Here is a 25,447-nt window from a genome sequence, read left to right as displayed (position 1 = left end):
GCCAGCCCTTCGCAAGCCGGCATCTCCAGGGGAACAGCAGGCGCAGCAGCTTCCATTCCGTGACAGCAAGCCCGGGAGGTGGAGTGGAAGTGGTGGTGTGAGTGGAGGAGACGTTTAATAGCTCCCTCCCCCCCCCCCCCACACACACACTCTTGACAGCTCCCTCGCTTTATTCTAGCCAGGGCAAGCCTTGCATTCTCATTCCCACTGGGAGCAGGCTTTTAAGAGCCTTTGAAGGAAGGAGGGAATGGAATGTCTTCCTCTCTTTCCCAAGCTCCGCGTGCCTCTGTGTTGGGGTGTGTGCGCGCAGAAAGCTGAGGGCGGGGGGGGGGGGAGAATCATCTGGCATTCTCGCACCCTGACATGTCGCTCTCTGGCCCTCCCCAGCTGAACTGCATCATTCCCAGCACAGGAGCCGCGCGCGCCCAGAAAGCCCTCTGTCATGCCTTAGGAGGAGCCAGGACGCGCGCCATCGCTTCTGCCCTGGGGACCCCACCTCCTGGGACAGCTCCCGTCGAATGGGAACCGCGCCGATCGTCTCCGCAACTTCAGCGCAGGCGGAAAGAGCTGAGCGGGGCTAGCAGCGGCAGTAGCCGCCGGCACTTGGGCTGCCGATACTCCTCCGAGCAATGAGGTGCGCAGCTCCAGCGCGGGGACCTTGGACAGCGGCTGGCTAGAGAACACCTCTCCCTCAACTCCCAGCACCTCATCCCGAGCCCTCGTCTTCGTGGGAGGGAGGGAGCAGCACTCACACCTCTAGTCTCTCAACCCCCCCCCCCCCATCTTCTTTCCTCTTCCCATGTTACTTCACGGGAACCAAAGCCCCCCGCCAAAGATCCCTTGACATTAATCCTGGGCGAACAGACCTCCCCCCTCGTTCTGCAATCTGCACCCGCGAGTCTCTGAATGCCAAGATCCCCCCCCCCCTTCCCACACGGGGACTCACGCTGCCCTTCTCCCGATGCCTCTCGAATACAATCTGGGTGACTGGAGGAGAGACCCCTGTCTCCTCCCCCATACAGACCTCAATACCGTCGATCATTCCGCCGAGAGACCCCCCCCCCTTCATATAAACAACTGACCTCAGCCTTATAGTTGAGGCAGCCCTTGGTACCCGCAGCCAGACCTCCCCCCCCCGCCCGCCCCAATTCATTTCTGTGCGATCACACAGAGATTGGGGTCGCGTCGCTTCAGCGCTGGCGTGTCTTGTGGGTGACCAAAGGCTCCCTCACCCCAGCGCCTTCCCCGTCTCCCTAACAGCTTTCGCAAGCCCTCCATATTAATTCTGGGTGACAAGAGAGCCCTTTCCCCTCCAGCTCCACACGTATCTCTTCGATCTCCTCAGCCCTCCCCCCCCCCATATCACGTCTCGGAGACTCTGGTTCTACCCGCACCCCAACACTGCCACTCATTCCCATTCATCTCCAGCACCAAACTACCGCCGCCGCCACTCGAACCATCCCTTAGTCCCCAGTTCCCCTCCGTGGTGACATAAGAGACCCCTGCTATGAACCCAGCGGGGCTCACGCTGCTGTCGGAAGCACCTCTCCAGCATCCCTAAAGGAGCATCATTCTCTCCCCCCCCCCCCACCCCTTGGACGAGTGGAGCCCACGCAGCCAGCAGGAAACGCCGGCCGGGGCTAGACCCCGACCCCACTTTTAGGCAGCAGGAGCGAGCCCAGCAGTGGCTGTACCCCCGCACCAGACTGAAATAACTGCAGCAGCCGCGGAACAACTACTCAAAGCCACCCCCCCCCCCAGTCAAACTCCCCACGCCAAAGAGAGAAACAGCCCCCGCAGCAGATGCACCCTCCCCCCGACAAGCCCTCTTATGCTGACCCCCCCCCCCGGGTTTGAACCTCGAGTTAAAGCAGGTTTAGCCCTCCAGCCGCTGGACAGGAAGGTGGACCCCCCCCATCTCCCAAAGACCGCAAACAACTCAAAGACGATCATCTTCGCGCTCCGACAAAGCCCAACCGCAGCAGTGGCCGATAGAGAGGCTGCCCCCCATTAGTCCTCCCCATCCCCATGACTCAGTCCCCCAAGCAGCTGGAATCCGACCAGCTTCTTCCATCAAGGCCCCCCCTTTCCACGCGCACACTGACTAGAGAGTTTGCAGTCCTAACCGAAGCGGCAGCCAGGACCGCTTGCAACCCCAAGTCCCCCACTTGGTCGATTTTACCCTCAGTGCAGGCTGCACCGGCGCCCCCCCCCCCTCCATTTTTCTCCAAGGACTGTGCTATTAGATCATTGACTGTCCATCATTTCAAGCCCTTACCTTTTTCAGCGCTGACATTCTAGTGCATTATTCATTTAGCAGATACTGGGTTGCATGCTGGGCTCAACGAGTCAGGTGAAGGAGAAGCCGGGGCAGGAAGGAATGAGAGTGGTGGTGGAAGAAGAAGGAGGAGGAGAGGCAGAGGCATATGTATAACATATTATCTCCTTTTGGTATATGTGTCTCACACACTCCCGCGCTCGCACCAGCAAGCTGAGGTAAGTGCACCGCTTGATATTCCCCTCGCGCTGTCCATGCGCCGCTGCTGCTGCTGCTGAAGCGACTGTGTGCTCGGCTCGCTCGCGGCAGCCGCTGTCAAACCACCCTCGAGGCAGAATTCTCACGCTCTGCGCAGCCGCACTCTTCTCTCACCCCGCCACCCCCCGACTCAGCGAGCGCGGCATGGGCCCTTCCCCTCCAGCACAGCGGCCATTGAGAGAAGCTCTACGCCTCAATTCGAACCGTCCTGGGCTGGGAACGCCTCCCGTCCGCCTCCGGAGCCAATGGGACGCCAGACTCCCGGCTGATAGACACGCCCGCCTAGGAAGGAGGAAGCTGCGGAGTAGGTCGGAGTGCGGAGACGGCGAGAGAGGAAAAGAAAGAATGTGCGGGGCTGCTTGCCTCGTCGGACAGCGAGTGTTTTGCAGATAAGTGTCACTCCTCGCATTGTATTTGGATCGAGGCAGCTTCCGCGAGAAGAATGGCCTTGAGCAGGAGGGCTGCAGGTGAGACAAGGCAGAGCGAAACTGCGGTCTTATAGGGACAGAGGAAGGGCTTGCTAGATAGAGAGATGGGGGAGGGGGTGGGGTTCTGTAGGGACATTGCTACGGCTCCCGAGCAGTAGGCGGGTTGGCGTACTCCTTGCAAGAGAGTTGCAAAGGAAGAGCCCAGTGTGGCTAAGCCTTGGGTCGTGTTGTTGGTTAGAGTGGCGACACCGTGGATTGATATGACCTAGTAAGCAAGGTTGAAGTGCCAGCAGCGGAGCTGGCCTGATTTTTAAGAGGGTGGGGCTGAGGAGGGGTAGTTCTGAAAGCGGAAAGCCTGAGGAAGTCCTGTATGATTTGGGGCAGCTTGTGGGGTTCTTTGGGGATGCTGAGTCAGGGACTGGGGGACAGAGGGTCTCTGGCAGTGAAGCTGATGGATGAAAATGACTTACAAAATGATGCTCCTTACTTGCACATAGTGTTAAGAACTGTGTATGGCATGGGATGTTCCTTCTGTTCTTTTTGTCATCTGCTGAGATTACTGAGCCTTAGCACCACTCATGATTGGAGGGGGGGAGTGGCTGTTTGGGTAGGTGGGGGCTGAATAGAGTGTGTGCTAGTGGGTGGATGGTAGGAAATCTGTACCTTATAGCTTGTTTCCCCAAATTCTGTACATTGGTATTCTAATGAGCAATGTGATATTTTTGAACAAATTTTCTAGTGTTCTTTTTATTTACAAGAGACTGCAGATTTGCTAAACTTGAAGGAGAGTGCATGATGGTGGTTTAGCATACTGCTGGACTCACCTACCTTGTGTCACTAAAGCATTCATCCATTTTGGTGGGGAATTATTGAAGTTATTTATAGATCATTTTTCCACATTGCTCAAAGTGACTGTTTGCAAGGACTGTGTTCCCTGTGAATTTCTAGCCATTGCTAGAGTACAAGTTTTAATGACACCTGAAACTTTTTGAAAAGGCTTGTGAAGTAGATCTCAGAAATTAAAATCCTGCTTTGATTTGGCATATGACAAATGCCTCAAGGTTGGTCTAATGGGATGTGGGATTTTTATTGTGGCACAGAACTCAGACCATAGAATGTTGTTGAGGTGTTGATTTCCTGCTTAAGTATCCTGTTTGTCTGAATATAGGGGATAAGGGGATTCATTGGGGATGGGGAATGCATTCTTGTAACTGAATGCTAAGATGAAAACAATAATGCATATAGCAGTTATGGAGGAAAATATAACACTACCTTTGAGAGAGGACGCATTGAGTGTATGGTCATGTATGGGAAGCTAACAGAGATACGGTAGAGTGCATTATGGAGCCATATGTGTGTCTATTAAAGCAATGTGTTAAGATGCTTAGGGGGATCATTATAGGGGTTGAATGAATCTCTTCCCTGATTGTCCAATGAACCTCTGTTCTTCCAGTCACAGTCCAGTTTTTAAAACTTGTGAGAAATACAGGTGGTAGGGAAAAATGTAGGAAAAGGTTTTGTATAGGTTGCAGAGTACTTAGTAACAGCACTATTCAGTTTGCTTATCTATTTCCTAAGGTGGGTGTATCCTGGATATCTGGTATATCTGCAGTGCCATAGTCACTGTCTAGTGGCAGGTAGGAATGTTCCTATCCAAAAGGATATGCAAGAATCTTTTAAAATTTATTTTTAAATTCAGTATTTATTTATTGACTTGTGAATCGCCTATTCTGAATGATGTAAGGCTATTTACAACCAATAAAAAACTAGTTAAAAACAACAAAAATATATTACTTCAGATGGTGTCAAATATTTCATCATAATCCTATGCTGGACTGCGCTACAAGCTCTGCAGGCAGGTGAGGAGTGGGCCAAAGCAGAGATGGAGGAAAGAAGAAAAAGAATGATGGAAATGTTGCTGTCCTCAACTGAAGCCTGGAGAAATATTTCTGCTTTACAGGCCCTGGGGAATTGCATAAATTCCATAAATATCACTGTCAGGCTGGGCCACACATACCATAAAACGTAACACAAGCTACCAATGATATAAACTTTATAAAGGTGATTTCAGATGCCAAATGACAATAGCAGGTGAATGACAACAGCAGGCTTGATTGGACTAGGTGTGATATGCAGAAGGGTAGTATTCTGGAGATATCAGCATTGGTAATGAGACAGGAAACCTAGGTCTCAATTTGTTCCTGGTGGTTTCAGTACAGGAGGGTGCAAAGAATAAGTGGACGCAAGTCTGACATTAGACGTCATAACATCCAAAAACCAGTGGGGGAACATTTACCCTTCCAGGGCATTAAGTTGTTGACCTAGGAGTAGCAGTTCTCTTACAAAGTAATTTCAAAGAGAGATTAGAGAGACTGCTGAATTGCAACTGATAATGAAGCTCAATGCATCTTCCAAGGCTGATTTGAGACCTAGATTTTCTGTAGAAGGGAGGAAGATGGGGAGGAAGGAAGGAAGATGGGGAGGAAGGAGGGAGAGGTGAAAAGAAAGCAACTTTAAATGCACACTCCAAGCTGCTGGCTGGCTTGATTTGGAGAACTGATTTAAAGAGACAAATGCCTTCTCCAAGCTGACGGAGTGGTGGGGACTTCAATAACCACCCAATATGTATGGAAGAACCACTGTGGCTCCTGAGCTGCAGTTTGGCCACCCCTGACTTAGACCTTTAACTGAGTATCCTCACAAATAAATAGTATATTAAGTTACTGCAAGCTCCTTTAAAAAGAGGCACCAACAGGAAAAAAATTGGTGGTATTGGTTTGCTTCTGTTCATCAGAATTGTGTTCTGAAGCTTTTTTGAGTGTGATTTTAGAAATCCTGCATTCAGTTTCTGAACATTGGTAGAGTGAATCACAGGCAGACTATTCTGTAGTGCTAGCAGCTAAGGCTGCAGGCACACTGGAGGCTTGGTGCAGGCCTGGTGTGCCTCTAATTGCAGTAGTGTAAAAATTGTTGTGGGAAGGTCTGACCAGACACCACATCCTGGGGTGGTTTCCCCACGTGCTTGGCCAATGGTCAGGCATCAACATTATTGCAGCGCTTATGGAACTTGCTGTCTGGTCTTTTTAAAAAAATGGAGGTGGGTTCATGTGCATATGCACTTATGAGCATATTGGCAGCGACTCCCCACCCAAAAAGCAGCGAAAATAGATCTGACAGCTTAGACATCTCATCCAGCTTTAGTTCATGACACGGGAGTTCAGATGTCCATAAAAGCGGAGTGGAAACGCCAGGGCTGGATCTACATTTTTTTTTTTGAGTGGGGGGGGGGGAATTAAAAAATGACGACCCTTGTTGGCCCATTCTCTTATGGGCCCATATAATAGAATGAACTCCATACCCAATTTGGTGCCCCCCCCCCCCCGGCCATTTGTTGTAGCAGTTAGTATGTTGAACTTTTATCTGGATCAGATCTCCATCCAGCTGCAAAACTTACTGGATGGTCAACTCTCAACCTAATGCATTGATATTGAGTGGCTCAAGATTCACCTGTGGCTTTTGTTAGCACTGGTCCTCAATGTGGCACTTGTCCCATGTTTCAGAAAACTGGGCAGTCCATTTCCTTGTGGCTGGCAGTTGGTTCCTACTGTAACGAGCAGCAACCATTTGAGAAACAGGTAAACTGTGAGCCTCGTTGAGGTGCAGGCCTCTTGCTAGGGATGGAAGTAGATGTGGCTTTTCTGGTTGATGGCAATTGCACATGTGTATCAGCCATGGAGTGCGGTTAGACCAGTGATGCTCTCTTGAAGGATTGTTGTGAGGATAAAAATGGAGTGAACCATGTTTATGTTGGGTTAAATGTAAAACAAAAAAAAGTCAGGAGCCAGGAAGGTCAAGCAGCTAAAACAGAGGTGTTGAACTCATTTGTTATGTGGGCTAGATCTGACATAAATGTCACTTTGTCGGGCTGGGCCCCATGTGCCATAAAATGTAATGCTAGGTACTGGAGGCATAAAGTTTATAAAGGACACCGTCAAACCTAATTAACGATTTTTTTACTCAAAATACAAACAAAAACAATTGATTCCTAGCAGTGAAAGCAACTGATTTACTGAAGAACCCCAAAAAGTCCCCAATAAATGTGTTTAATCATATGCAAGACTAGGTTTTTTCCAAGGGTACTATAAATGGGAGAGAGGGGGATATCTTACAATTCCATACAAATTAGTTACTTTTTGTATATATAGCACTTTCAGGAGATGAGTCATTTTCCTTACAAGTTTTTCAGCAGCCTCCTTGGCATCCCAGAATGGATTTTTTTGATTTTGTTTTATGAAATGGACTGTGAAGGATTCTGAAAAAACTTATAAGGACAGAAGTGTCTGAAAGAAAAAAAGTTATATAAATAAATGGTGTGATGAATACTTAAATCTTATTTGCACAGCTTTGGTTCTATGTGTTTAATTATCTGCAAGCTGTGGTTTCCTGTAATGTTTGCTTAATCCCCAGTTGGGAGCAGGGGATCCCCTGGTTTGGAGGCCCTCCCCCTTCATCAGGATTATCAGAAAGTGTGTGTGTGTGTGGGGGGGGGGAAATGTCTACTGAGCACTCCATTATTCCCTATGGAGACCGATTCCCATAGGGTATAATGATCTGTGCGTATCTGGGGCTCTGTGGGGGGTAGAAGTAGAGGCACCAAACTTTCAACATAGCATCCAGTGCCGCTCCTCAAAACACCCCCTAAGTTTCAAAAAGATTAGATCGAGGGTCCAATTTTATGAGCCCCCAAAGAAGGTGCCCCTATCCTTCATTATTTCCAAATGGAAGGAAGGCATTTAAAAGGTGTGTGGTTCCATTGAATGTGAAGGCCAGAACTCTGTTTGGAGTTCAACTCTGCTTGTTAAAACCTTGCTCCTGGCTCCACCATCAGGGTCTCCTGGCTCTACCCCCAATGTCTCCAGATATTTCTTGAATTGGACCTGGCAACCCTAGCTCCATGACTGTTTAGACATGTGGCAGCATCAGCAGCATCCCTCCCCCCCCTTTGTTCCTCCACTTGCTTCTGACCCCTTTCCCCTCAGAGCAGCATGCACAAGACAGCCCAGTTGTCTCCCTATTCATGCACTCTCCTTTCTCCTCCTCTCTTCCCCACTGGCCCCATTCTTTTTCTGGTAAACCGCTGCTCCATGAGCCCTCTCTCACCAACCCCCTTCATGGTCACCATTTGAAAAAACAGTGATGCTGGTTGGTGCTGTGGTGGTATTGCCAGCCACTCAGCTCCACCCCCCTCCCCCAATGTAGTGGCTTTGCCAGTCCTCACTGAGCCATCCAAAACTTGGATGGGCTTGCAAGCAACCAGAAAGGGAAGGCTATCTCAGAACATCTTACCTAAGGTGCTTAAAAACTACAGTTCCCATCAGGCATTACATTACAGGTAAAGGACTAATTTTCTTACACTGATACAAACTGCCTTTTATGTTTACCAGAGCTTTTTTGTAGCAGGAATTCCTTTGCATATTAGGCTGCACACCGCAGATGTAGCCAATCCTCCAAGAGCTTAAAGTAGGCCCTATATACTAAGAACCCTGTAAGCTCTGGGAGGATTGGCTACATCAGGGGTGTGTGGCCTAATATGCAAAGGAGTTCCTGCTACAAAAAAAGCCCTGATGCTTACTATATACCTCCTGGGGCAGCACAGGTCCTATATAAGATGAAACGGAAGGCAAACAAGGGCCAAAGAGTCTCAAGAGTTAACCAAGGGGAAGGTGGGGCCAACTGCCAAGTGTACGTGATGAGGAAAAGGAAAGGTCCCCTGTGCAAGCACCAGTCGTTTCCGACTCTGGGGTGATGTTGCTTTCACAGCGTTTTCACGGCAGACTTTTTACGGGGTGGTTTGCCATTGCCTTCCCCATTTTACTGACCTCGGAAGGATGGAAGGCTGAGTTAACTGGAGCCAGCTACCTGAAAACCCAGCTTCTGCCGGGAATCGAACTCAGGTTGTGAGCAGAGCTTAGGACTGCTGTACTGCAACTTTAACACTCTGTGCCACGGGGCTCTTATGATGAGGGAATTCTCTTAAACCTTTTACATCCCAGTTCCTCTTGCATTCAGTCATAATACCTAACAGTGTACTGAGCTGAATCTTTCTGAGAAGGAATCAGATGAAAATAAATAATCCTAAGCATACTTGGAAGTAAATACTTCTTGGGTGGACAGATGCAATCATCAGGCTAAAAAGTAACGCTCTTTGCTCCTTTTCCACTATGCATAAGGGCTGTTGAGTGTTCATGCCAGCTGCTTGGGCTTCATGTGTGCTGCCATAGGATAACTCTGAACAACATTAGTTCAGGAGATGTTCTAAGATGTTCCTACCCTCTTTCACTTTGATGGGGTTTTGCTGAGATGGATGGATTGTTGGCCTTTCCTTGTGAACAAAAACATGAATGCTGGAACCTAATTGCTGTGTCACCTTACACTGGCAACAGATGAAGAAGAGAAGCAATAAAACAGAAACTCATGGGGGTTACTTTCTTCTCATTCCTATTTCTCATTTATCTCCAATTACGCATTGTGTTCAGTAATGTGTGATCCCTCCCCCACCCAAAACATTTTCTTTCTTTTACAAAATGCAGCTGGAGTCTGCAGTGGCTGACCTGTGAGGGAGCAGATTGTCAACCTCCTGCGGCTGATGTTTTGTTAAAAATTGCTTTCCCTCCCCACCCCCCTTCCAGCTGCTTTTCCTCTCATAGTGTAAAAGACACACATGTCTTTCCTGTGTTCATCAAGATAAAGCATCAGAGATGGAGTTAAGTAGGGGGAGGGGGAGCACTGGTGCAGAAAGTGTTAAGAGACCCCTTTCCTCCTTGCACATCTTCCTGTGCAGGTTCCAGGCTATATTTTGTCAAAAGAGGAAGAAGAAAGTTTGTGGAGGGGATGGCATGTAACTGAGCACCACATATAGCATTTACCCTTCTGTGTCTGTGCTGGTTCCCTGCCAGTTGTCTCAGCAATTGCCAGTTCCTAGTCCTTGACATTTAAGGCTCTTTGTCACCAGCATCTTTCGTTTCCTCCTCTCTGCTGTGCACAAACTCATCTGCTGTTGGTCTCCTGTATTTTCTGCTCTCACTCCTGCTGCTGTGGCTTTTGCCTTGTTGGTTGCCATATTTTGAACAACCTGCAGTATTCCCCTTTTCTGTCTGTTCCCCTTTCCAAATCCTTTTCATTGCAAAGCCTTCTTGAATCATAATAAAAGTTTCTTTGCTGTGCTACATGATTCCATTTAATGACATCCTTGATTTCACATTTTTAAAATCCTAATTATACACAGTTGTTCTTTTTTCTTATTCGTCCTTTAGGTGGAAAAAAAGAGAGACTTCTGTAAAAAGAATAAGAAGGAAACCTTGGTAGACCAGGAGCTCACACTCCTTGCCAGGCTTTCTTTTAAGCTCTGCATACTAGCTGGAGCATTGCTTTTATGTTGCTTAGCTTGTGAATAGGCACTGGACAATCTTTTGACAAGAATAGTGGGGATGCTTATAAGTCTGTTTTGTGCATAGTAGCCAGTAGCAGCATTTCTTATGTAAAAGCTCTTTAAGGGAGGAAACTTTGTCCTCCTACTGCATGATAAAAAAAGAAGCTACTCTGACCTATGCTGGGTTTTGGTTTATATAATTCTTAGAGCTGCACCACATTCCCGAGTAAGTACAAAATACCTTTACGAACAGCAGGAGAAGCTTTACATTGGATTTCTGCAGGAATGCAATTAGAACTGCCTGTCTTTTAAGATGGGCTTTATACTGTTTTTCCCCCACAGTGCTTTGTTTATAGGCAAGTTTTGAACATCAGGGTTTTGTGTGTATTTTTCCTGTTAGCTTGGCAAACTAGGTTTGGTCATGGATGGTCTCTCTCTCTTTCATTGAAGAATAGAATGTTTAACCTTTCCTCACATACCTCTACTATTTATTCCCTTTTCCTGTGGTAATTAACTCTGTAGGGGGGAAAAGATGGGTACAAAGACTGTGTCTTTTTCATCCTACACAGCTCATAGCTGCTTTAGAGAGGCTATTTAAATAGTGAAAGGAAGAGAGAAGGATGAAATATTGCCACCTCTAGTAACCTTTGCTAGATACAAGTTGCCATGTGAAACTACTAGTTAATTTGCAGACCCTTATTCCTTGAATAGCTGCATCATTGACAAACAAATCAGTCATCTAGAATTTCAGTTGATTGGTCTTCCGTTAGTTTACTGTCTTCCCCAAAGGCTTCTTCAGGAATTCCACAGTTCTGTTAAGCAGTCAGTTGGCTTCTGACAAAGTCAATCAGACAGGCTCACCTTTACTTCCTTAACTGTTTTCCATCTATTCTGAGGAAGAATTTAGTATCAGAACTGAACATCTAAGAGTCATCTTGAACTGAAGTCTATTTTATACCAACACCAGAACTGGGATTGAGATTTTGGCAAGGACGATTGGGTAGTATGCTGAAACTCCCATTCTGGCCAAAATAAACTATAACTTCTGAGGAGATGAAGAGTAATTCCTGCCCAGTTATGCAGGGTTTTTTGTGTTTTTTTTTTCTGAGGAGGCCCCTGGTCTGTTGTGAATGGAATCAGATTTAGACACCTCAGGATAGTGAAATAAACTGTGGTTTCCAAATGGAAAAAGTTTAGGTACACAAAGAGACTGTCTCCAGGAAACCTGAAGAATTAGGAAACTATATGAAGAAACATATACCAAAAGAAGTATAATCTCTATTAACAACTTTTACCTCAGCATTTCTAACCCCTGACTACACCTATTCAATCCCTGCCTGTTAAATAAAATTGGTAGTTCTGTTTGAATGTTATATCATCTCAATTGTCATTTGAAAGGGAAAAACAAGAGGGCTCCTGCTTATTCCATCAAGGTCCTCAGCTGGGCTAAAAGACAAATTAGATCTAATATTAATACATTTTATTTATATCCCGCCCTCCCCGCCGGAGCAGGCTCAGGGCGGCTCACAACATATTAATCCATTATACAATAAAATCATACAATTCAATAGTTATACATTATAAAACCAGCATTTAAAACATTTCTATTTAAAATTAACATTTCTGGTGCTATGTTGTAAATTTAATTATGATTGTAATGGCGGGAAAACACCTACAGCGAGTCTATCAATGGTTCAATAATCAAGCGAAGGCCATCTTAAAAAGAATGGTCTTTCAGGCCCTGCAGAATTGCTCAAGACACCGCAGGGCCCGCACTTCATCGGGAAGTTGATTCTGCAGGTGTGATAAAACTCCAGTCAGCAATGGCATCAAAGCGAAAGACTAAAGAGGTACACAAGAATAATGAGGCAGAAGAAGCAGTTGTTGAGGGGAATCCTAGTCAAGAGTTAAAGATAATGACAATAAAAGAATTAGTGAGAATAGAAACTGAAAGAGAGAAAAATAAAAAATAAAATGGCATAGCAGAAAAGGGAAGTCAAGGGGGAACATGAAAAAGAGACATTTCATCTTAAAATGAAAGAAAAACAGGGTGTGGTCACACATGCTAAATAATGCCATTTCAGTCCACTTCAGAAACTGTTTGAAAGTGGATTTTGCCTTTTCACACTGCAAAATTCAGTTGAAAAGTGCCTTGAAACTGGATTGAAAGGGCATTATTTAGTGTGTATAACTTCAATAAGGACAGCCTATCACACTTGGTTACCTCACGCTGATCCCCAACCAGCCAGTCTTTGGCAAGAGGTAATACAGGGGTGACCAAAGGTAGCTCTCCAGAGGTTTTTTGCCTACAACTCCCATCAGCGCCAGCCATTGGCCATGCTGGCTGGGGCTGATGGGAGTTGTAGGCAAAAAACAACTGGAGAGCTACCGTTGGCCGCCCCTGATAGATTAAGAAATATCTGAGCCAGTTGAATAAAACTTGGTCTGAACATCTGCCCCTCCCCCTTTCTTAGTATTTGAGACCCGGGCTTGGTCAAAGACATGAACTTCTGGCCAAATCTGTGGCTTGCAGCCAGTAGCCCCTACATGAGCCATGTGGATGGAATGACCCTAGGGCATCCTTGCAGTTGAATACTCGGATTAAAAGTATACTGAAGGACCTGTTGAGTTGGATGTTTTTGTTTAAAATTTATTGTAATGTTTTATAAGCTCTCTATTGTGCACAAATATTGTGCAGAAATATTGAAATAAAATAAAAAATACTGTAGTTGATGGTGTCTAAAGTTGCTGAGAGCTTCAGTAGATTCAGCAGAGACAAATTTGCCAGAAACACAACAGAAAAAGTTAATCTAGGCAGCCAAGCATGGGTCCTAATCCCAATTGAAATACATCTCAAGAATATATCTCACTTAGCATTCCCTGATGTTGCATAGCTACTTTATGTATAAGGGCCTTATACAGCAATGAAGCTTTATCTGTAAAATGTTAGCTACTTAAACTCATCTGTGTCCTGGGATATCTTTCTACATTTATTTATGACCATTTCCTTCAAGGTGGTCAGCACTTCCTTGGTCCTTTGATGAACTATGTATAACCTTTCGAACCCATCTGGCCAGTTCATCATAGCAGGATATTATTAGCCACTAATTAACCAATCATTTTTAAAACTAATTAGTTCATGACTCCAACATCAATTTGTGTGTGTGTGAAAGAGAGAGAGAATCATTAGATCCTCACTGGTTTTATATGTTGTATAGACTTGAAAGTAGAACTTCTTCAACAAGGAGCATAAGTTGCATCCTTCTGAATCCACAAAGTAACTTGCTTATTGAAATGGCACACAAAAATCTAGCAGCAACGTCACAGCTGCAACTAATGTTTTCTGTGCCCCTTCCTCATGAAGTAAGCAGCATTGTTCTCTTGTCCTGCCTCCCTGTTCTTCCACAATACTAGCTCTGCTGAGGCTGAAACTTGCCTTATGGCAAAAATGAGAAAAAATATCTTTGCTGTGGGGGAAGATTGTCTTATAAATCCATGCTAAGGACATATCAAAAGTGTTCCTCTAATGCCATAGACTTGGTTGTGTTAGACTTTTATGATTATTGGAGCTCAGGGCTTTTGTTTTTTAGCAGGAATGCACAGGAACACAGTTCTGGCTGGCTTGGTGTCAGGGAGTGTTTCTTAATATGCAGATAAGTTCTGCTGGGCTTTTTCTACAACCCCCCCCCCATTGGAGCTTATGATTTTTGTGTGTGTTTTCTCTTCGTACAGCTTCCGTTTGTCTTCTGCGCCACTCAGCTAATCACTGAAACAGTGCATCCAAAATTAATTATCTGTCACAACATGTTATACCAAAAATAGATGTTCCATGTTTAATTTTTTTTAAAAAAATGCTGATTAATTAGCCTATCTACACAGGTTCTTGTTTTCATAATGCTACAAGGGTCAAACTTCAACAGATAAAATTATATCAAAATAAATATTGCATACTGTACACAGTAGTAAAATTAAAAACATAGGGCCTGAATATCAGGGTGTATTAAGGGTCTGAACAAACGTTACAGAAACAGTAATAATCTCCATACAAAGTTGATGAACATGTTAAACACACATTGTATGTTTTGGCCTCAAGGGCCTTCCTCAGTGGTAAATGTCTACTATTAAAAAAAAATCAGAAAATTCTGTGCATTAATCTTGACCAGATGTTGTTATCTGGAAATGCAAAGAAAAGAGAAAAGAAAAAGGCCAAATTGTTATAATAAAAATAAGCTTTCTTAATGCTATATTTGGGGGATGGGGAAAATTCTGCAAAAAATATGAAACCATTTCTACCTCATATATTGTGTGACTTGTTATAAACTTATAAAGCAACCCATGGGTCTCTTCTCATGATAGCTGCACTCACACATAAATCTTCACTGATGTAACAATCTATAAAGTAAAACTTTTATATGAGGTAAATTTTATAGATTGACAATGATCATTTAAACCTGAGAACAATTAAACCTGAAAACAAACCTGGTATAGAATTCACAGTACTTCAAGATGATGTGTGTCATCAACCATCAGTTGAAATCAAACGGCACATTTGTCTTAGTAAGGTCAGCTATATAATGGAATGAAAGGATGATGCAATACTTCTCATGTGTTATGTAATTCTGCTTTCAAAGTATCGAGGGAGAGGAAAGGGGGGAAAAGAAAGAGAGAAGGGGAGGAATCAAAATGGCAAAGGATCAGCAATGGCCATCAGAGAGCAGCAAACATTTAGCCACATCATCCAAATACAGCAAGTCCGGTCCGCTTCTTCATTCAATCCCATAGGTGTCAAAGTCTGAAAATGGTGAAACCAAAATAGTTTTCTTTTCAGTAGGAGTTGATGTAGGCTTGAAGATGTAGGCTGAACACATTCTACAAACCAGAATCGCAGCTGCTCCTCAGTGTGTCCAGGAGTGAGATAATGGTTGACGAGTGGAACATTTAGTTTCTTTAGCCTAATACAGCTCTTATGTTCACAGATTCTAACTCTGACAGGTCTAGTAGTCATTCCTACATACATTAAGTAACAAGGACACTGAATAACAAAGCTACAATTAGAATTAGAGTTACAATAGTTGAATGAGTTAATAGGAAAAGTCCTAGTATTGGATGAATTCTGAAATGTTTTCCTGGTCGCTGTACAAGCACATCCTGCTTAGTGGCAAAATGGAAAACAGAAAACCTTTTGGTGCTGTGGAAAATAGGATGAGATTCCAACCTACTTAAAAACCTATATATTTATTTATTAAAACGTTTAGGTCCTGCCTTTCCTCTTGGTTCACTAAAACATCTCCAACTAAAACCAAAAATAAAATCCCTCCTCCCCCCAAAAAAGATGCCTGCTATTCAATTGAACATGGGCATTAGGAGTGCTTGCAAGCTGGAGAAGAACATACAAACAGATAGGTGCATGCTGGCGTGGGGGTGGAGAGAGAGGACCCTGAGAATGTATGAAAAAGTTGCAGACCACCTACTTTCCACTCCCATTTTGGCTCAGAATGAGTTTCAGAGAGATTTTTCTGAAAACAAAGTTACTTCTGAAGAAGTGGCAGGTTTGGGGGCATGCCCTGGAAGTGACATCACAGGAAAAGGTGGAGTTTTGGTTCATTGTGCCCCGGAATTGACACCACAGGAAATGACATAAGTCCTGTCTCCTGGCTCCATCCCTAAAGTCTTCTAGCTCCACTCCCGGATTTTAGTGGGTCATGAAGGAGAAGTGTAAAAATAACCAGGCCACGGGAAAGAAAAGTTTGGGAAACCCTGTTCTAGACTACTTGTAGTTTTCAGGTTGTCTTCATGGTAGCCCCACTTAGCTCCATGCAGAGTATGTTGTAGTAACCCAACCATGAGGTTTCAGAAACATGGATCAGTTCAGTGAGTTCAGCTGAGTAGGTAATGAGAAAGCTGGCAAATCCGATGCAACTGATAGAAAATGCTCTTGGTCACCATGCCAGCTTGCTTTTCAAACATCAAGGCATGGTCCAGGAGCACCCCCAAGCTCTTAACCTGCTCTGATAAAGCCAACATTACTCTATGTAACACGTGGATTCAGTCTTTCTAGAACAGTGGTTCCCAACCTTTTTGGCACCAAGGACCAGCTCCAGGGCTGGCCTATCCACCGCGGCCCCACGCTGGCAGAGTGGGGGCACTGAATTCGGCCAGGAAGGAAGTGGGGAGGAGGCAAGGACAGCATCACTTTTTCAGCGGGTCACTCGTCGCTGCTACCATGGTTTCCCCCGCCAATCAGCTGATTGGCGTGGGGGATCAGCCTTTAAAGAGGGAGGGAGGCACTTCACCACCCCTTTCCAGATCTTAAAATTGCAAAAACAGAGGGAGGAGGAGGCCCCGTGGGGGAGCAGTGAGACTGCACGGCCCGGTTGCTAACAGGCTGCAGACTGGTACTGGTCTGCAGCCCGTGGGTTGGGGACCCCTGTTATAGAATATCAGCCTTCCCAACAAACATTTCCTCTGTATCATCAGGAATCAATTTTAGTTTGTTCTGCCTTAGGTTTCTGACTACAACTAGGGATGTGCAAAAAAAAAAAATTGGAATTACACGGATTCGGAAGTATACAGGGAAAAAGAAATCAGAATCCTGCTGAATACAGCACTCGGAATAGCCGCTTATACGGTAGGTGCGCAGCTATTTCCGAATATACGGCCCCATTATTCCCTATGGGCCATTGAAATCAATGGCAAATAGGGTATATTTGAAGCCACCTGGAGGGGAGGGGGTTTGAGGGAGAGCCCCTAAATTTGCAGGGGCCCTACAAACCCCCCAAGTCCCCAAAAAGATTGGGCCAGGGGATCCCATTCCAGGGGCACCCAAAGAGGGTGCCCCTATTCCACCATTATACCCTATGGGCCATTGAAATCAATGGCAACATAGGGGATAATTAGAGGCTACTGGGGGGCAGGGAGTTTGAGGGAGAGCCCCAAAAACTGCAGGGAACCCGCAGGGGATCCCCCCTACAAACCCACCAAGTCCCAAAAAAATTGGACCAGGGGGTCCAATTCCTGGGGCACCCAAAGCCAAACCTAACTTCACACCAGATAATCTCTATAGGACCCAAATGCACTACATCCCTCTATCTACTCTATGAACCCTGCAGTGCAGGCCTGGAACCAATATAAACCCAGTTGCCAACATCACCGCCACACAAAACACAATCTGCTCAAGGTCTGCTCTGCAGACCTGGCTGCAGCAAACCCAGATGCCAGCTCTCCAGCCCTGCCCAAAACAACATGGGGAGAGCTGGCCAAACACAACAAGCCTGCTGGTTCTGGGTCTCTCACCCAGGTGCCAGCTTTCCTGCCACAGAACACACAATCTACAGATGCCAGCTCTCCAGCCCTGCCCCAAACAACAAAGGGAGAGCTGGCCAAGCACAACAAGCAGCAACAAATCAAACACAGAATCCTTTTAAAACAGTAAAAAACTTAACTTTTAACAATACAGGAACTTTGCCAACCCCTCCCCCCAAAAAAACCCCTTCACCCTAACCCCAAGAAATCCAAGCCACCCAAATCAGGAGAAGTAAAAGGACACTGCACTTTTAAAAGTCCTCTCACTAAATTAAGATATGGGCAAATTGGCAAAACCCCCCCACCCCAGGCCCCCTTCCCAAGCAGAAACCTCTAACCCCCTAACCCCAAATAAGCTACCCCACCACCACCACCACCCAAATCTGGATAAGTAAAGGAACTCTGAGTCTTAAAAAGTCCTTTTACCAACAAAAACAAGAACCCCAAGACTTGTCTTCTCTAGTACTTGTCTTACCTTGTCTTCTCTAGTACTCCAGGGAAGTCTGGTAAGGCTGAGTGAGAGAGCAGCAGGCAGCAGCTGAAGCCAAGGGCCAGCCAGCAGCAGCACAATCTCTCACACCAACCAACATACAGCAACACAGCAGTAATGGAGGAGTCCAGCCAGGAAGACTCCTTAATAAGGTTCTCTGGCCCTACAGAGAGCAGTTTCAAAAAATAGCACTGCTCTCTGATTGGCCAGACAACAGTGCTTACTTGGATACCCAAGTAAGCTAAAGATCAAAAGAACAACAATGTTGCTGATGGCTGGGCCATCAGCTACACAACAGCCCTGCAAAGCATGCATTTGCAATGCATTTTGCAAATGCATGCTTTGGATTGGCTGCTGGGGCTCCTCTTCCCCCTCCCCCCCCTCCCTGATCCCAGGGAGGCTATGGGAGAGGCGGGAAAAGCTACCAAAGGCGGGAAAGTAGGCAAGCAGCTCCCCTGAGGCTGCAGAAGCCACTTTCCCGCCTTTTGCATTGACAGCCGTATACTTCCGAATATATATACGGAAGTATACGGGGAGCCGTATTCGGCTGCTGCATAATGGGCCCCAATTGGAATTTGCTGCAGCCGATTCCGTATACAGCCGAATCAGTGGTGATTCGGCGGCTTATACGGTTCGGCCGAACCGAATGCACACCCCTAACTACAACCTTAGAGCAGTGGTTCAGCATCACATCTGGAGATAATGAAATACAGAGTTGGGTTTCCCCTGCTTATTGGTGACACCCATTCCCAAAGCTGACAACAATAATAAAACTGAACTGAACCCCAAAGCTCCAAAACAATCTCACTCAGTGCCCTTGCCCATATTAAAAAGTATGAGTGAGAGAATGAACCCTGTGGCTTCCTACAAGACAGATTCCTCTCAGCTGATTCTATACCTCCAGTGGAGTCTTTGTGTCTGGGCAGATAAAGAAGGTGAAACCACTGAAGGGCTATGTCCTTGATACCAACTTTATTTTCAGGCTGGTGGATAATAATAGAATGGCCAACTGTATCAGAGGCTGCTGAGAGGTCCAACAGAATCAGCAGGGGTATGGCTGATCAGGATATTCGTGGTTGGAGGAAAAGGAACAGCCTGCATTGGTTTGGCAATCAATGGTTGGAGGAAAAGGAACAGCCTGCATTGGTTTGGCTTGTTTCTGGTTTGCAGAAAGCGGAGAGTGAGAATCAAAATGAGCCTCTTGGGGCCTGTTGTATAGTATGCTAATTTTTCTGCTGCTCTCAGTTCTACAGACAGAGGTGGGAAAGAGGCTAATAAATATTACTACTACTACCTCATACTGCTTCTTAATTTATTAATGTTAAGCAGATTACTAAAAAAAATAAATAAAAAGAAGCTAGACTCCATTTCGGTGGCTGCAAAAATCTATCATAGATGCATAGTGTGCTCCAAAGATAGTGTGCCTCGAGGATTCATTTTTTCACCAGTGTTCTTTATATGAAGAAACCTCTGGTTGAGATTATCCAGAGCTTTAGAGTGGGTTGTCACCAATAAAGATGTATTTCAATTTTATATACTACTGTTTAAGCTTCTGCTAGGAGCTTGAAGATCCAGTATGTTGAAGCTGTGGTCAAGTGACTAAGGGTGAACAAACGGAAACTCAGTCCAGGTAACACTGAGGTAATGCTGGTTTGGAACACAGATTAATCTGCCTGCTTTAGATAGGGTTAAGCTTTCTCTGTTATTTATTTTATTTTATTTTATTTATCTTTATTTTTGGATTTATATCTCGCCCTCCCCACAAGTGGCTCAGGGTGGGTCATAGCAAAAGAATAGCAACAGTACAATTAATAACAGTTTGAAATTTAAAACAAACAAGCGCATAACTGTCTCTGGTAATTCCAGTTAAATGTCCAGGGGTATGTTTGGCCTTGGCCTTGTGGATAGATAAGTAGGTCTGTGCTGTTGCCAGGTGCTCCTGCTTTCAATTACATCTGGCTTGCAAGCTTATCTAGACTGCAGATGTAGCCATGCTGATCCATGTCACTGTGACCTCCAGATTCAACTGCTCTAACATGTTTTGTTGGATTGTCTTTGAAGACATTTTGGAAGGTTTAGTTGGTGCTGGATGCAGCAACTAAGCTTTTGACTGGGGCCATTGAAACATATAACACCAGTGCTGTGTCATCTGCATTGGTTGCATATCTACTTCTAGTCCTGATTCCCAGTGTTGTTTTTCACCTTTAAAGCCCTTCATTGCTTGGGACCCTTATACCTCTTGTATCACATCTTCTGGTATACTCCTGTGTACCAGTTGCATGCTTCAGAAAGTCTGCTCCTGGTGGTCACCTCACCGAGAATGGTTCATTCAGCATCATCTAGATCATGGGCATTCCCTGTGGTAGGTCTGTCCCTGTGGAATGACCTATCAGAGTGGATGTGGTGGGTTGCTGTAATGTTCTATGTTCAGGAGGGTGTTTAGAAAAACTGTTCTATTCCAGAGATTATTTAATGTAAATAAAATTATTTTTAGACTGTGTTTTTAACTGTGAATATTGGCTTTTAACTTTGTATAATGGTTTTAACTTGGATACTTATGATACTTTACCTGTGAAGTTTTTGTTTTGTTAGCTGCATTGAGCTAGTGAGGTATAAAAAAACATGATCTACTATTGAAGTAAACTGAGGGAGGGGGGATAGGAAAAAATCTAATACAAAGCACCAATACCAAAGACTTATTTTGTTGTCCGTGCTTCGTATTTAACTTGGAAAACAAGTGACTGGAAAAATAACTAAACAAATTACAGCAGCAGACAGTTGCAGTACAGCTTCCTGCTGTTGTTGGGTGAATCTTGTCTTCGTGAATGGTCTTCCAAATTTTTACATAAAGCAGGTGTAATACTTGATAGACTGTGATTACACATGCTAAATAATGCAGTTTCAATCCACTTTCAATGCACTTTCTGTTTGAATTGGCAAAATCCAGTCTGAAAGTGCATTGAAAGTGGATCGAAATTATATTATTTAGCATGTGTAATCACAGCCATAGGGGGAATTTAGGCTGAGGTATACAGAATCGGAGAGTACCTCAATGATTACATCTTTCCCTACTTTTACTCTTTTGCTCAACTTCTGATTATTACCAAACCTACCATACCACAGGTACTCTCTACCCATTGTTCATCTCTTTTGTCATGTCTCTCTTGAGTCTCTGCAGACACTCACTTGACCTGTACAGGGCTAATGATATTCTCCATGCCACATAAAAACCACAAGTGAAATCTGCGGGAGTAAGCAGTGAGAAATTCCTTTCAGAACCCCTATGCGTGAATGACAACAACATGACAGATGGGAGGAGATAGTGTGTTACAGTCAGGAATGTAACAGGTGCAGCAGTACCCAATGTGTGGTGTTGAGTGAAAACAGAACCTGCTATTTTTCTGTCTGTTATGCAGTTATCTAAAGCATGGATACCTTGGCAACCTAAAAAACCATGATTGTTTCAACTGTGGCTCATTGTCTTGAATGCTTCCTGTTACCCATGCATAGTAGTTACCTTGGCAGTCTTTAGGATGTGCACATGTAATAAAGACAATAATAGGATAATGGGTTCTCATCATTAATAAGACTGAAGATTTGCATCCTGCCCATAACCTTGCTGCTAGAGTGTAAGAGATTGTGACTGATATAGTGACAACAGGCCACAAGATTATCTTTCAGCATCCAGCATATTGTCATGCATTTCATTTTCTACCATGCCAGTCTACTTTTTATCTTCAACTGAGTAGGGCTGGTAGTTCTTTCATTTTCATTTTTGCTGTCGCGATGGAGATGAGCTAGCAACTAGTGTATTTTTTATTCCTACCTTTGCTAGACTGCTGTTACATTCATCTATCAGCTGGGAGAATACAAGCCAATTTGGTCATACTGAAATGCAGTTTTATATATTTTCCTTTTCAGCTCTGTGTGTTCCTCAGGGGGGATGAAGGTGTGCATTCAGAATGCCCAAGCTTGCATTCTTCGTTGTCCTTTTTCTCCCTGCAGTGCTTGCAAATTCATACCCAATGTACATTTCTAGCTTCTTCCCAGCAGCATGCTCTGTGGTAATATACCAGTGAAAAGGAGGCTTATGGTTCACTGCTGCTTAATAAACTCAAGTCCAAACCTGCTCCCAGGTGTGTATTTGGGTCCAAGTAGTCATGGCAATTAGCAGACATTTTGTTCTCTTTCCACCTGATTTGTGAAGTGTCAAGTACAAAACTGATCAATGTTATAAATGTTCACTAGCTTTAAAATGATTTGGTACTCTGGACACTATGTCATTCAATACGAATCAGATAAAATATTTTCCCATTGCTCTGCAAGAGCTCCTGTAAAACACTTAAACACCAAAGAACAAATGACCCCCATAAACTGTTTATTGGGGATTGGTTCCACAGGGAGTATTCTGCAATAGGCATATTTTAGAACTGTGACTATCCCACAAATCCTCTCTGCAAGGTGAGATTATATGATAGGTTTGCAGCAACTGGCGAATGCAACTGATAATAAATATTCAAATAAGATTCTGCCTGTCTTGCATATATTTCATTGCTTCGTATTGCAACTTGGACATGTACTTTTCAAAATACCAAGCCTAGGGCCAATGTGGTCACTGCTATCGTTGCCAGAAGTATCCCATGCCCTCTTTAAAAATCATGTTTAAAACGCTATATGAAGATTCTGTGACTTTTTCTATCATTCTAAATATATTACATTTATAGCCTGCATTTGTTTTATACTGGAGCTTTGGGCAATACACATAGGCTTCCCAGGAGTTCTCCTATCCAGATATGCTTAGCAGCAACAAATTTGGTAGATTGTATGGCTTCAAACCATCTCCTGGGCCACCTCATTGCATCTCTATCTAGATTGAAGACTACTTCCTGCATGTGCAGCTAGCAAAACTGAGCCGCTCTGTGTACAGTTTACATTGACTCTTTTCTACGCCCCACACAGAATTAGCTTGCATCAAGTGCAGGAAGGACGTTTTTGGTTTGTAGAAGCAGCTGGAAATGAATTGCTGTAGAAAACAGTCTGGCTCCAACTTGGAATGATTGCTTTGCAGAAGTACCCGTGTTCTTCAGCCCTGCTTCACCAAAGACTCTCTGCTTCTCTTTTCGATTAGAAAACTATGATAGCCCATTTCAGTTTGCTATCTGGTGCAAATGCATGTGTATTTCATCCTGTGGTGTGCATCAGATCAATGCAACTGCAGATTTTCAGGTTTAAAGACCAAAGGTCTTGTATATGCAAAAATGAATAGGTTGGGCCCATCTGTTCAGCCAGCGAAGGCATAGAGATCCTCACACATAATTGTCATGCCTCTGAATTTGGACTATTGAGACCAAGCTATGCAACAGAGCTTTTGCCTTCATTGTACTGCAGCATCTGGCTGGTAAGCATGTAAGAAGTATGAGAGTGCTAGACTATGGTACGAAAGGAAAAGGAAAGGTCCCCTGTGCAACCACCAGTCGTTTCTGACTCTGGGGTGACGTTGCTTTCACAACATTTTCATGGCAGACTTTTTACGGGGTGGTTTGTCATTGCCTTCCCTCGTCTTTTACACTTTCCCCCCAGCAAGCTGGGTACTCATTTTACCGACCTCGGAAGGATGGAAGGCTGAGTCAACCTTGGACCGGCTGGCTACCTGGACCAGCTTTCACTGGGATAGAACTCAGGTCATGAGCAGAGAGTTCAGATCACAGTACTGCTGCTTTACCACTCTGAGCCACAGGGCCACTAGACTATTGTAGACTTTTGGTCAAATCTGTTGTGACTCTGGTTCTTAGGAGTACCAACATGTTTCTGCTGTGAGCTAGGAAAACCTCACTGTTGCTTAGGCCAGGGAAGCTTTCTGAAGCCCAGTAGCTGTGATAGCTGCCTGTATTTAGATCCTTGACCTTGGAATTTCAACTGCATGTTCCATACAAGGGCTGGGAAGTCCTGGTGCTACAGTGTGAATGTTCTGTAGTTAAAGGAGAAGAGATTACCGGTAGTTATATCTATATCTTATCCATAGGCCCCTGTCTTGTTGGACAGGTGTGGGTACAGATTAGGCTCTGCTTTTCTCAAGCTACTTACTACATTTTATTCAGAACACTATTGAAGTTGTTATAGCTATCATTATGCCAAGAGGGTATGCGTGTGTGTGTATGTATATGTATATATAAACATTTGGCTTTTAACTTCACAAAATGAGATAGAGACATATCCATGTCTGACAATAGCAGGAGTGGTTTTATTCTTTGATGCTAGAGAGTTAGACAAGATGCATCTATCTTTGCTTATCTGCATTTAGAGTGGACATACATGAGAACTTGTGGAGACACCATGTGAAGAGTTGTTTCTCTCCAGGCTCCAGTCATGACATGAACTCAGTACCTATGATTGTCCCTGCATGGTTTAAGCCATAGCTGAGTAGTTGTCTGTTATTTTTTTTCCCCCTTATAAAGTGAAGGTCAGCTGAAATCAATGAAATACTTCAGATGAACAAAGCGTGAAGTATTGAGCACTGAAAAGGCTGTTCCTAATTTTTCTCTCTTTAGTTAGAGCTTCTTTAATAGGGAGAGGAGAGGAGCAAGCAGATGTTGCTGCATTCTTCACTTAGTCTGCAATTTAATGCACTATGTAATTGGTTTTAGTGAAAATGCAAAACAGGGGGTTAATTTTCTCTTCACGCATTCTGCACCTCCTATGATCATGTCACATTGTTTGTGAACCAATTCCGAATATAGCCTAAGCTGGGGTTATTAGACAGCACTGCAATTTCACCTCAAAGAGTAGCATTAGGTATTGGTGTTGTAGGGGAAAATACAAGAAAAATAGTTTTTAATAATTGAAACATAATAATCAGAACAAAGGTTACAGAGGGAAAAACTTTGAAAATAAAGTAACTGGTTATTAGTCTTGAGTGAGAAAGAAAAAATTGTTTACAAAATGGGGAAATTCTAGCAAAGTTTTAACACCCATTTCTCTGTGCATACCTGAAATTACTACAGATGGTCACAGGATGTAGCAAGGGAGTCATTTTAGTTTTAAAATGTATAGACTTTTTAGTTAGTTCTTTATCCTTTGTGTTTTACATAATGGCTAGAAAAAAGTTGTGGGTGAAAAAAAGGGCTCCACTGCAAGAGCCAGCCGTGCCTCAAGTTCCATTCCTCCAATATGCAGTTCATTTTACCTCATATATGGTTGTCACCTAAGATGTGATTAAGGGTTGTGGAAATACATGTGTAAAGTCCTCATTTGTTGTAAAGGGT

At 44.4% G+C, this 25,447-nt stretch overlaps 2 protein-coding genes across 3 annotated transcripts in view; one reads left to right on the top strand and one right to left on the bottom strand.

Moving 5' to 3' along the window:
- DLGAP2 (DLG associated protein 2) overlaps window positions 1–2,593 on the bottom strand; it is a 662,574-nt gene extending 659,981 nt beyond the window's left edge. For both annotated transcript variants that reach the window (XM_060234802.1, XM_060234819.1), the window contains exon 1: window positions 2,279–2,593. In XM_060234802.1, the coding sequence (XP_060090785.1) occupies window positions 2,279–2,296 (18 nt within the window). In that variant the 5' untranslated portion in view covers window positions 2,297–2,593. The remainder of the gene's footprint in view (window positions 1–2,278) is intronic.
- Window positions 2,594–2,806: 213 nt separating this feature from the next.
- The window catches only part of ERICH1 (glutamate rich 1), a 113,607-nt gene continuing 90,966 nt past the window's right edge, over window positions 2,807–25,447 (top strand). Inside the window, exon 1 of the mRNA XM_060234856.1 lies at window positions 2,807–3,003. Within this exon, the coding sequence (XP_060090839.1) occupies window positions 2,979–3,003 (25 nt within the window). The 5' untranslated portion in view covers window positions 2,807–2,978. The remainder of the gene's footprint in view (window positions 3,004–25,447) is intronic.

The sequence above is a fragment of the Heteronotia binoei genome, chromosome 1, assembly GCF_032191835.1.
Source record: "Heteronotia binoei isolate CCM8104 ecotype False Entrance Well chromosome 1, APGP_CSIRO_Hbin_v1, whole genome shotgun sequence".
Classification (NCBI taxonomy): Eukaryota; Metazoa; Chordata; class Lepidosauria; order Squamata; family Gekkonidae; genus Heteronotia; species Heteronotia binoei.
Note: the sequence above shows the minus strand (reverse complement) of the source record. Positions and strands in the feature narration are given on the sequence as shown.